Source organism: Aethalodelphis obliquidens, unplaced genomic scaffold, assembly GCF_003676395.1.
Source record: "Aethalodelphis obliquidens isolate GAN/ISIS:26980383/991018 unplaced genomic scaffold, ASM367639v1 scaffold19, whole genome shotgun sequence".
NCBI lineage: Eukaryota > Metazoa > Chordata > Mammalia > Artiodactyla > Delphinidae > Aethalodelphis > Aethalodelphis obliquidens.
Window position 1 is genome coordinate 2,587,690 of NW_020837963.1, and position 13,517 is coordinate 2,601,206.

General features: G+C 42.5%; 1 protein-coding gene across 3 annotated transcripts in view; it reads right to left on the minus strand.

Annotated features, from left to right (window-relative positions):
- Nucleotides 1-13,517, minus strand: part of EPG5 (ectopic P-granules 5 autophagy tethering factor) — a 127,225-nt gene that overhangs the window by 11,992 nt on the left and 101,716 nt on the right. For all 3 annotated transcript variants that reach the window (XM_027118406.1, XM_027118405.1, XM_027118407.1), the window contains 5 exons: nt 12,984-13,087; nt 6,939-7,114; nt 3,872-4,057; nt 3,040-3,249; nt 2,217-2,361 (listed from right to left, as the gene is read on the minus strand). In XM_027118406.1, the coding sequence (XP_026974207.1) occupies nt 2,217-2,361; nt 3,040-3,249; nt 3,872-4,057; nt 6,939-7,114; nt 12,984-13,087 (821 nt within the window). The remainder of the gene's footprint in view (nt 1-2,216; nt 2,362-3,039; nt 3,250-3,871; nt 4,058-6,938; nt 7,115-12,983; nt 13,088-13,517) is intronic.

The window sequence follows — 13,517 nt, forward strand, 5'->3', positions numbered from 1 at the left end:
GACTGCCTTGTAGAAAGCTTTCTATATCCTATGCTTTAGATATACTTCTTATAAACAGCTTAAAACTGGATGTTGGGGCTTCCCTTGTGGTGCAGTGGTTGGGACACCACCTGCCAGTGCAGGGGACACAGGTTCGAGCCCTGGACCGGGAGGATCCCACAGGCCACGGAGCAACTAAGCCCGTGTGCCACAACTAAAATAAAATTTTAAAAAATAAATACATAAAAAACTGGATGTTGTTGATTATTAATCCAGTCTGACAATCTTCATCTTTTAACCTGAGCATCAGTCCATTTACATTTACCGATATATTTAAATTTTATCTTTTTATTTTGGCTATTTTTCTTACCTTCTCCATGTTTCTTGCCTTCTTTGGATTGAACAAAATTTGGCCAATCCTTTTTTTTTTAAATTTAATTAATTAATTTATTTTTTGGCTGCAATGGGTCCTCATTGCTGTGTGCGGGCTTCCTCTAGTTGCGGAGAGCGGGGGCTACTCTTCATTGCGGTGCATGGGCTTCTCATTGTGGTGGCCTCTCTTGCTGCAGAGCATGGGCTCTAGGCGCGCAGGCTTCAGTAGTTGTGGCACGTGGGCTCAGTAGTTGTGGCTCACAGGCTCTAGAGCAGAGGCTCACTAGTTGTGGCACATGGGCTTAGCTGCTCCGTGGCATGTGGGATCTTCCTGGACCAAGGATCAAACCCGTGTCCCCTGCATTGGCAGATGGATTCTTAACCACTGTGCCACCAGGGAAGTCCTGGACAATCCTTATCTCCTTCTACTAACTTAGAACTTACATATTTTATTTCTATTCTTTTGGTGAATTGCTTAGAATTTTTACCATTCATATTCTATGAAGACATAAATTTAATCAATCTCTTGACCCCCCTCAAACAATATTAAAACCTTAGAATGCTTTTAACTCAACCTCCTTCTTAACTTACATATATTTGTGGTCATATAATTTAATGTTAGCTTTTGCTTTTTAAACCCCTAAATGATGATTACTGTAGTTTTATACAGGCAGTTTTTGTTTATATTTACCCACATTTCACTACTTTCTCTGCTTACTTTTCCTTCTTGCAATTCAAGCCTTTCACTTGTGATCACTCTTCTTCTACCTAAAGAACATGCTTTATTTAGTACTTCCTTTAGTGATGTCCACTGGGACAAACACGCTCAGGTTTCAAGGAAAACATCTTTATTTCACCCTCATCTTTGAAAGATGGTTCTTCTTAGTTTGCAATCCCAGGTTACAAGTCATCTCCTCACAGCACATTGAAGGTGTCATTCCACTATCTTACAGCTTCCTCTGTTGCCAATGAGAAGCCGGCTGTCCTTGTAAATGTTGAATGTTGTTCCTTTGACCCCGGTGCATCTGCACTTTCACTACAGTGTGTACAGGGGTGAATTTCTTTCTATCTACCCTGCTTGGGATTTGCTGGGTTTAATGAATCTAAGGATTGTTGTCTTCCTTTCTCAGGGCAGGTTCATTTCTAACTCATCCTTACCCTGAGTATGCCATCCTGTGTGGTAATGCACAGGAGGTCCTTTCAGGCTACCATCTTAGGCAGGCCCTGGGCTTTATCATCTCCCCTAATCTAAGGAGTGTCAGCAAAAGCCTTCAAGGTAAAAGCCAGCCTCAGTACTCCATCTACTTTTATGGGTTCCTCCTTTTACTTAGTTTCTGACTTCTGAGATTTTCTGCCACCTTGTCAATACGTTTAATTTTTGGTTTCTTAAAAACATTTTATCCAGCATCCTTAGTTGTTTTCGGCAGGAGAGGCAATCAGGATGTCCAGTCCACCAAACTGCTAGGAGCACAGGTTCTCATATGAAGTTTCTTTACAAGCCTACAGGTGATTCTGAAGTGCCCTCCCAGTTAGGAGCCAAAACATCCAGGAATGCTGCTCGATGGATGGTCTCTGGTTATCTCCTAATCACTATATCTAGTCACCTAACTTAGCCCTCAGTCCAGTTAACCTCTCACCAGCAACTGACAGTGTCTATGCCTCCTCAAGTTCTTACCATTCATGCCACCCCACCCTGGCCAGTGCTGAGATGACAAGTGTCCCTATGGTCCAGTCATCTCTCTGACCACTGCTTCTCTGCAAACAGGAATGACAGTGTCCCGACCATCTTCCTGATCTCAAGATGCCTTACACACAGCAAGAATTCATTTACTGAGTGAATACATGACTCCACCATAGTCACTTACCAGGTGGTTTAAAAACAATGATATCATCCAAGAGCTTACACATTTCCTGTTCAAGGACTGCTAACGTGATTTTTCCATTTTGTTCCAGGGAGCTGAGGAATTGTACCATCTGGTGAGTGAAGGCTCGGCATTTTGGAACTGCATCCTGACAATAAAAAAAGATCATTCAAATGAATCCATGCATGCAGTGTTAACTGGATATTCCCTGGGAGCACAGCACTGCACTGGGAGAGGACAGAGCAGTGAGTCATATGAGGACAGACCCTGTGTTGGGGAAATAAAAATCTTTGGTAATACTTAGACCAGAACCCATGTTCTCCCAAATCCCAGTAGTAGTTTTTACTACATTAATAACAACATTAACTACACACTAAGTACTTGCCAGGAACTTTTCCAAAAACTTTTATGTTCATTTTCTGATCTAATCCTCACAACACTTTGAAGGCAAGGTATTATTATTTCCAATTCAGGTGAGAAAACCAAGGTCAGAATGGCAGTGAGTTGGGGATTTGAGTTTGTCAGACCTCAAACTCATGCTCATAACTTGCTGCCATTCTGCTGCCAATGACATTCAAATCAGTAAACCCACAGCTCACTGTCGGCCCTCAATCCTTTTCACCTCGTTAGCATGTGACACTGCTAGTAGGTAAAGGCTTACCAGAAGAAATAAACGAAACTGAAAGACCCAAGAGGCCAAAATGATATACATCCTCCAACTTTTTCTATTGAGCCATTCGCAGGATTCGAGACAGTCCTCAGTAGCACTTATACTACTACCAGCCCTAAAGAACACTCTGCCTTCTAAAGGACCCACTTAACTCACAAGATGTTTCTGGCTGTCAGTAGGAACGGAAAGACCTGCAGACACTTTTAGGAGCTTCACAATTAACTCAGCAGAAGATTCCTTTGCCAGGATGATGGATGGCTGGTAATGGCTGCTGAAATAACCTAGCACACTCTGATATGACACAACATCCACAAGATGCCACGAGAGTGAGCTTGTCTGTCCAAGGAGAGTAAGTAGAGGAGAATCCTAAAAATGAAACACACATTCCTTTAGTTCCAGAGCTCCCATTTTTTCCAGAAATATGCATCTCTCAAGTTAGGAGTACTCGTGAAAGTAATAACCAAAGTTTTGGCAAAACACATTAAGATTTATAAGTATTCAGAACCCAATTTTCAAAGGAACTCTATGATCTGGTGGTAGAACAAGCAATTAAGGAGATGTAAATTGAAATTGATTTTTATATTTGGTGTGGTTCCCTTAGACTATGAACTATATAAGAAAATCAGACACCGGGCTTCCCTGGTGGCACAGTGGTTGAGAGTCCGCCTGCCGATGCAGGGGACACGGGTTCGTGCCCCGGTCCAGGAAGATCCCACATGCCGTGGAGCGGCTGGGCCCGTAAGCCATGGCCTCTGAGCCCGCGTGTCTGGAGCCTGTGCTCCGCAACGGGAGAGGCCACAACAGTGAGAGGCCCGCGTACCGCAAAAAAAAAGAAAATCAGACACCTAGTTGAAGGCACATCCCGTATGCCATGCATATATTCACACTGAAAGAGGCACGAGGGAAACAACTTAAAAACCACAACTTCATACAGAGTGAGGATCTAGAGAGCCCTGCCAAGTCTTTATCACAGGCTCTCCAAACTTACTGTTTGATCCACCAGTTGATCTTCCTTTGCCAATAAAATCATCATGAAAAGGAGGCAGACAATCATGCTCCGGGTCTCTGGGTGGGGACTGGGATTCCAGGCATCAGAGAGCACACTGACCCAGTTGACTTCACAGAGGACAGACCCCAAAAACAAGAAGCAGCTCTTGGGGCTTCCTCGTTCCACCTAAAAGGAAACAATGTTTTTAGCTATATATCCTAAAAATGTATAGAAACCAATGTTTTCTAAATTATATATCTTTTAAATTATACTTTTTTCCCAGATTATAAAAATCATTCATAACCCTTCTGCCCTCAGAAATTTAGATTATAATATTTTTCCTTCCATGTTCAATGTATGGCACACCTTTCAGCTTTTTTGGAGTTCATTATTTATTCCACTAATTCTTTTTTTTTTTTTTTTTGATTTTGATTTTTGGCTGCGTTGGGTCTTTGTGGCTCCGTGCGGGCTTTCTCTAGTTGCGGTGAGTGGGGGCTACTCTTCGTCACCGTGCATGGGCTTTTCATTGCGGTGTCTTCTCTTGTTGCAGAGCACGGGCTCTAGGCGCACAGGCTTCAGTAGTTGTGGCACGCAGGCTCAGTAGCTGTGGCTCGCGGGCTCTAGAACACTGGCTCGGTAGTTGTGGAGCATGGGCTTAGCTGCTCCGCAGCATGTGGGATCTTCCCAGACCAGGGATCCAACCTGTGTCCTGTGCATTGGCAGGCGATTCTTAACCACTGCACCACCAGGGAAGTCCCTATTCCACTAATTCTTAACAGGAAAGGAATGATCTTCCCTAGCTCCAGCCAGGGTGGCAAATCCCTGCCACAGTAAGTCACTGGTGCTCAGGGGAGCCTACCACAGTCCTCAGATGTGCTGGGCAAGACAAAGGTGATATATCTACTAGTCACTGGTTCCCAAAGCCGAGCGTGCATCAGAACCACCTGGAGGACTTGCGTGGGATGGCGGTTGGGGGGGTACCCATAGAATTTTTAATGCCCTGCATCTGGAGTAGGAACAGGAATTTGTCTTCCTAACAAGTTCCCAGGTGGTACTGATGTTGCTGGCCCTAGGACCATACTTTGAGACCTACTATATTAGCACATATAATTTTTATATGGCCTTTTTTGTATAATGTTGTGTTATAAATATATCCCCATATCATTAGTCTTTATAATTTTTGATGACTACATAATGTTTAATTATCCCATTTAAAATATAGCGGGGATGGGGGGCAAATGTATTTTAAAGTATATAATCAATATCAAAGTTATCTCTTATAAGCCTATTTCAAGTCTGTTTAAAATAAAACACGGCTAGCTATAAATTTTTCCTTTAAAAAGAAGATTAAAAAGCTCAACTCCATTTATAAAATCGCAATCAGTGGAATTTGATGATTCATGTCTTCCAATTAGTACCATCATTATATCATGCTATTTGCTCATTTTCCCTTTTAGAAAATGATTCTTCATCCTCCTTTATAATTTGTTCTCTATCTTCACCCTCAACCCCCTCACAAACATACTTTACTATGCCAGCAAGACTCATGCAACAGAAAGGTTCCCAGCTTCTGGGCCGGGCAAAGTCATCTATCATTAGACTAAAACTCCTAGAAATACAAAGTCTATAGCATCCCTTTATAGACCATTCTATTTAATCTGTCATATAGCTAAAGCTGTGCTCTTACTTAAACACTCTCTTACAGCTCGTTAAACAAAGGTTCAATTCCATATTCATAATGATGATGAATACCTACTTTGTGCCTGTCTCATAGTCTAAACCTAGCTATAAAATCATTCTTAACTTTGTATTTCACTAAGATGACTGTCCTCAGCTTTCCTTAGAGCTCAGCTACAGAGGAGTGGCTGACAAGAGCAGCAGTGGGTGGGGTCTCCACTTACAGCACTAAAAGACTGCAGTACATTTTACTAATTGTCATAAATAACTATGGATCTGCAGTAATTAAAGCACTTAGGGACTTCCCTGGTGGCTCAGTGGTTGGGAATCCGCCTGCCAATGCAGGGGACACGGGTTTGAGCCCTGGTCCGGGAAGATCCCACATGCCGCAGAGCAACTAAGCCCATGCACCACAACTACTGAGCCTGTGCTCTAGAGCCCACATGCCACAACTACTGAAGCCCATGTTCCTAGAGCCCGTGCTCTGCAACAAGAGAAGCCACTGCAATGAGAAGCCCGTGCACCACAATGAAGAGTAGCCCCCGCTTGCATCAACTGGAGAAAGCCCACACACAGCAACGAAGACCCAATGCAGCCAAAAATAAACAAATAAATAATAATTTTTTTTTTTAAAAAAAAGCGCTTAACGTATCTCAATAATAAATGTGAATTAGGTTATGAGTAAACACAAATGAACTGGTGACTATGAACAAATAAACTGAAATGATCATAAAAAGCTAAGACAAGATTAAAGGGTTTTTTAAAACAAAAACTTAAGAACAACAGAAATGCCTGACTGGTATGCAAGTGACACTACTGTACCCGTTTTCTGACTATTGCTTCTACTGCAAGAACTCCCGCACACTTAGTGGGACTTTTTCCAGGCCATTTCAGGTCTTTTATATGATTATGATGCATTACTGGTTGTTACAATGTACTTCTGTCTCCTACAACCTAATATCCCCTTACATAACTGCTTAAAGAAACTAATGGTTTGAGTACCGATTTACATTCTACTTTAATAGAACATTTAACAAGAAGCAGTTTTAATGATACTATCCTAGAAAAACATGCATTCACAGAAACGCCAAGATTGAGTGTGACAAAGTGATTAAACTATGTATTCACATGCCAATATCACCGAAGACTAGGGGACGACTGTCATATTACAGACAAAAATCTTTCTCTGGGTTTTCTGTAAATGCTGTCCAGTCATCTACTAACACAGTGAAACGATGTCCATAGGATGCTGCTTTACACAAGCACTGTCTGGGCGATACAGAATTCGGGCAGGGTCCACATTGTCACCCACTGCAACTGGGCCTAAAACCCACAGTGAACAGGTTGCTCCCAAGAAGCCAGGCTGTGACATAGAGAGTGAAGGGTTTACCTTGAAGAAGGCCTCCATGAGCATCTGGTCAGGATGCAGGTCCCTCCATGGGAGTTTCTGGTAGGCATTGTGAAAAGCATACAGAATGAACTCTGGCATTTTGGGTGCTGTACATGCTTCACAATAATGTATCAGGTGTAACCGAAGGGGTCCGTCATCACCAGGCAAGAGCTTATCTAAAATTGAAAAAGAAAATATAGCTGAAGACTTTTTGGTTTATCTTTAAAACAAGTAAAAAATTAACACAAATTTGAACTAAAAGTCTAAAAACCTAACGTTCTCAATAATTACCCAGTTTCAAAGATTTTCACGTACCAGGGAAAAAAGTGATGGCAGAGCAATAATAAAGAACGGTAATTTACTTACTAGGGCGACTGGAAGGAGCAGCTGGTGTGAGGGAGATAGCAGGCGTGAACAGTTTTTCTCTAAAACTCCTAAATATATGACTTTTTAACTCAAATACACTTCCACAACCACAACCAACTCTAGGCATCCCTTCAGTCTGTTGCCTTCAGCATAAATTCAGTCTCATGCATTTGACACCTCATTCACTTGGCACCTTGGAGAAATCGAATGTTCCTCAAAAGGAAATGTTCCAGGGACTTCCCTGGTGGTGCAGTGGTTAAGAATCCGCCAGCCAGACTTCCCTGGTGGCACAATGGTTGAGAGTCCGCCTGCCAATTCAGGGGACACGGGTTCATGCCGCGGTCCGGGAAGATCCCACATGGTGCGGAGCGGCTAGGCCCGTGAGCCATGGCCGCTGAGCCTGCGCGTCCAGAGCCTGTGCTCCGCAATGGGAGAGGCCACAACAGTGAGAGACCCGCATACCACAAAAAAAGTAAAGAAAAAAAAAAGAATCCGCCTGCCAATGCAGGAGATACAAGTTCGATCCCTGGTCCGGGAAGATCCCACATGCCGCGGAGAAACTAAGCCAGCGTGCCACAACTACTGAGGCTGCGCTCTAGAGCCCATGAGCCACAACTACTGAAGCCCACATGCCTAGAGCCCGTGCTCCGCAACGAGAGAAGCCACCGCAGTGAGAAGCCCATGCGCCGCAACGAAGAGTAGCCCCCACTCGCCGCAAGTACAGAAAGCTCATGCACAACAACGAAGACCCAACACAGCCTAAATAAATAAATTTATTTAAAAAAAAAAAAAAGGAAATGTTCCAAATCACTAAATCTTAACCCTTGGTGCAGTAAAACTAGACTGTTAACTGTCATTCAAGTAAGTCACTCTAAAACAAATTTCACACTCTTCTGTGACCTGAATCACTCAGTATTATCCTTACGAGTATCAATTACTTTAGTGCCCTCAGGAGCATTTAGTCTGAAACAAATTTTTTCAGACTTTCTGGCTCTAAGCAAAGGAATGGAATTTGGTCAAAGAAGAGAGAGCCACATACAACGAGAGCAGAAATCTGATGGGAGTTTCGCAACACTGACTTTTGAAAAATGACTAATGAGCATCAACACACGATAAGTCGACTTATCACTGCTAACATTCCTGTGCCCTCAATCCCCAGTCCTCAGGAAACAGTAACGTATGCTTTTAACAACCTTTTAAGACAGGGGTGAAGAGTAGCATTTGTTTAAATATGGATAAAAAAAGATAGTTTTGTTTAAATTAGGATGGATACGTAGAAGATGTCTAGGAGGTAATCTCTTAGGACCAGACCGAGCGTCTCTAGTCCCAGCCCAGACACAAATAAGTTCTGTGACCTCAGATGAATTCATTTTGCTTTCCAGGTCCTCATTTTTTCTCATCAATAAAAACAGAGAGCTGAATCAGACGATCTCACTAAAAGGCTATAATTTAATACTTCTTCATCTTGCTGTGCACAGTTCTTCTGTTTCCTCTCTCTGAATTGAGTTGCCAATTCTTAATGTTATCTGTGTACTCTCCTATTCCTAGGCCACTTTTTTATTTGATATACACGGGCCTGTGAGAGTGCCTGCCCTTTTATACTAAGAAACTAAATAATAGCCTTTGTGACAATAATTTTATGCTGAAATATTTGTCTCACTATAAATATGTTGTGGATGGTAATATGCAGCTAGAAGTCTACCTTTCCAAAAAAAGAAAAAAAAAAAAAGTGAGTGCTATTAGGATTTCACGTGTTACTCACTGAACCAATACTTTTATCAAGTAGACAACTCAGAGTACGGCACTGTCCTAAGTCTTGGGTTGGGGAGAGATAAAAAGAAGAATGTTTCTGTGCCTAGACTTTATATCTTATAACAGTGGTGGGGGGTGGAGGGGGAACCGAGAGGAGATCAGATATGTAAAAAGTCAATCAAAAATACTAGATGGGGGGCTTCCCTGGTGGCGCAGTGGTTGAGAGTCCGCCTGGCAATGCAGGGGACACAGGTTCGTGCCTCGGTCTGGGAGGATCCCACATGCTGCAGAACGGCTGGGCCCGTGAGCCATGGCCGCTGGGCCTGTGCGTCTGGAGCCTGTGCTCCGCGACGGGAGAGGCCACAGCAGTGAGAGGCCCGCGTACCACCAAAAAAAAAAACAACAACAACAAATACTAGATGGGGACTTCCCTGGTGGTCCAGTGGTAAAGAATCCACCTTCCAATCAGGGGACGTGGGTTCGATCCCTGGTCAGGGAACTAAGATCCCACATGCCGCGGGGCAACCGGAGAACAACTAAGCCCATGTGCTCTAGAGCCCGTGCGCCACAACTAGAGAGCCCATGAGCACCGCAGCTACTGAGCCCGTGTGCTCTGGAGCCCGTGCGCCTCAACTAATGAGAAGCCCACGCACCGCAACAAAAGATCCCGCATGGTGCAACTAAGACCCGACGTAGCCAAATAAATAAATAAATATTTAAAAACAAACAAACAACCAATGCTGGATGAGGTACATCCAGACAACGGTATATTATTCAGCACTAAGAAGAAATGAGCTATCAAGTCATGAAAGACATGGAGGAACCTAAGTGCATATGCTAAGCAAAAGAAGCCCATCTGGAAAGCTGCATAATGAATGATTCTAACTATATGACATTCTAGAAAAGCTAAGACTATGCAGAAAGTAAAAGAAGTCAGTGGTTGCCAAAGGCTGGGGTGCGGGAGGGATGAATAGACAGAGCACAAAGGATATTTAGGGCAGCGAAACTACTCTGTATGATACTGTATGAAACTACTCTGTATGATACTCTGTAGACACACATCGTTATACATTTATCCAAACCCAGAGAATGTACAAGCCCCAGCATGAATCCTAATGTAAACTATGGACTTTGGGTAATAATGTGTCAGTGTAGGTTCATCGGCTATAACAAATGTACCACTCTGGTGGGGGATGGTGATAGTGGGTGGGGAGGGGGTTATGCATGCGGAGCAGGGAGGAAAGGGTACACGGAAACTCTCTGTGCTTTCTGCTCAGTTTTGCTGTGAACCTAAAACTACACTAAAAAAAAGTCTATTTTTGTATATATATAAAATATTGGATGATACATTGTTTTATATTATAACATATATATTATTGCTACATATATTTATACATATTATTATAATATATAGTCTATTATCTGATATGCTATCTACTATATATATTGTATATAAAATACTGGATGACATATTGTTAACTCCAGGACTCAGTGCCACATAAACACATGGTAGCCACGGGGGTGCGCCACTCAGATCTCCCTTCAAACAGAACTTGCCACAGATCAGGGCACAGCACCTTTAGCACCTGAGTCGAGGCCATCCTCCTCCCAGGTAGCCCTCAGCCAACAACTAAGCACTGACCTGGCTGCTTCCGCCCAAGGTAGGATCCTCAAAAAAGAATGTTGGCACTAGAACTCCCTAACCAGCTGGCCAATACTTTCTCAGCGCTGCCCTGCAGGCTGAGACTCTTCCTACTCTCCTTTCACGGGTGTTAGGCCTGCACCAGGGTCTGAAGGCTTTCTTTGCCCACCCTTATTCCTCTCCCTCTTATTGTCACAGGCAGTACCCCAAATAAATCTCAGCATTCTGGCTCCATCATGGCGTCTGCTTCCCAAGGATTCAAACTACAACAATGTGCTATAAAGATTTAGAGGCAGGAGAGAAATGTGTGCACATGAACAGATATGCAGGAGAATATAAAGGGCCCGAGGCTTCATCCAGGTAGTGGAATCAGCATAAGCAAAGAAGTGGCAGAGGGAAGATTCAAGGACTTTTAGGGAACAGTGAGTAGAGCAGTATGGCTGAACGGAATGCTTCCATAAAAAAAACATCACATAATGTTGAAGTGCTCTGAGCCAGACACATTTGAATGCTGAGCTAAAACATTATTACATTTAAAAGTTTCTGAATAAGAATATAATAGCATACAAACAGAATTTTTGGAAAATCAATCTAGTAAATAGGCAGGAACAGAAATGAGATAGGAAGGACAGTTAGGAGGCTATTGCAAGAATCTGGGTTGGGTGGACCTAATATCCTTACAAGCCTCCCAATACAAAACATTTAGATACACTAAGTAAAATACAACAACTCTGAAAATGCACAGCTACATACATTCAGTGGAAGAAAAGAGGTCAGAGAGACTAGGAAAGCAGAGAATTAAACTGATGCGGAAACCTCAGTTGCCCTGGGGCTGTTTGCTTATGTGGGGTTTTCAACAGCACAAGGAAACAGAAAACAATATTTTCTAAGGACTACACCCTCACTGAAAGGGCAGATAAGTGGGGAGGGGAACGGATCTTCTCTGCCTTAGCCCGGACTGGGAGTCAGGGAGGCAAGAAAGCTGATTGTGGTAATTGAGTATGGGGTTTGATTTCATGTATCTGTGTAGTGTGAGAAACCCAAAGCCAAGGAATTACACAGAGCCAAATGGCAACAAATGCAGATCTTCTCTGGAGGCATACACCCTCATCCTAGTCCTCATGGAATTTCCACAGATAAAGTCTCTCTAAATACGGGCTCACAATAGAAAATTACAAAATACACAAGGAAACAAGCCTCTGAAGGAACATCAAACAGAAGCATGAGCCACCCCCGGACAGAAACTTGAGATGACGGAATTACTCATACAGCTCATAAAGGAAAGTAAGTATGTTTAAACATTTTAAAATAATAAAAATTGAAATTTTAAATTAAAGAAAGAAGATGCTATCAAAAAGGATCGGATAGGGACTTCCCTGGTGGCGCAGTGGTTAAGAATCCACATGCCAATGCAGGGGACAGGGGTTCAAGCCCTGGTCCGGGAAGATCCCACATGCCGCAGAGCAACTAAGCCCGTGAGCCACAACTACTGAGCCTGTGTGCTACAACTATTGAAGCCCACACGCCTAGAGCCTGTGCTCCACAACAAAGATGAGCCACCGCAATGAGAAGTCAGTGCACCACAATGAAGAGTAGCCCCTGCTTGCCACAACTAGAGAAAGACCACACACACAGCAATGAAGACCCAACACAATCAAAAATAAATAAATAATTTTTTAAAAAATAAATAAATATGTTTTAAAAGGATCTGGATAAATTTTATAAACAAACATTACTTCTAGAAACTGAAATGAAAAATTCAATGGATTTTTTTTTTAAAGCAGACTAGACATAGCTGAAGAGATGGAGTAAGCTGGAAGAGAGATCTCAAGAATTTGCCCAGGGGAATTCCCTGGCAGTCCAGTGGTTAGGACTCTGCACTTTCACTGCCAAGTGTGCGGGTTCAATCCCTGGTCGGGGAACTAATATCCCACAATCCACTCGGTGTGGTCAAAAAAAAAAGAATTTGCCCAAAATGAAGCAGAAGAAAACACACCAAAAAAGTGAAAAGTCACAGAAGATAGAATAAGGTTCACCATGGGGGAAAGACAATATTTGAAAAGAGAAAGCCATAACTGATGACACTCAGCACTACCTCCCCAAAAAGATAAGAGGTTACACACTTCACACTAAATAATTGTACGGGTGATCTTTCTTTGGTCAAAGATGACAGCCTACCAAATAAAGTAAAAGTAAATAAAGTAGAAAAGCAGAGGCAAAAGATTAACTGAATTACTTAAGGAAAAGTGAAAACTAACCAGAGACATGATATAACATCTTCCTACCTTTAAAACTCTCGTGCAATGAGTCAATGCAATCAGTGAACAACTGCACGATGCTTGAGGCCACCACAGCATCACTCTCCAGCCAGGGGTAATGTCGTTGGCTGCTTTAAATAAAAGAAACACACACTTAGAAAGGAAACACTATGATTAAATTACTGTATGTCCCAGAGTCTGGGGTTTGCCTAAGTTCTAGAAAACTCTGTGTTATGTAGCCCTAAGACACATTTAGAGCACTTTAAAAACTGTAAATTCCTGGAGGTGAATTGTAGCTTTTAATATCAATCATATAATTTTATTTACTTTCCTTCCTAACATTTATTCAATGTAATTAAGTTTCAGAAGTGTGCTACCTAAATAACTATTAAATTAACACCCTTTACAACACATCCAATTTATGCCCGTAAACCCATCGCTTGTGTATCTTGGTTACATTTCGAATGCCTTAGAAGACAGTTTTCTCTACCTAAAGCATGGGGGGTGAAAAGACATGTAAAAAAAGATGGTCAAAAATGAACAGAGAGGAAATAACAAAAG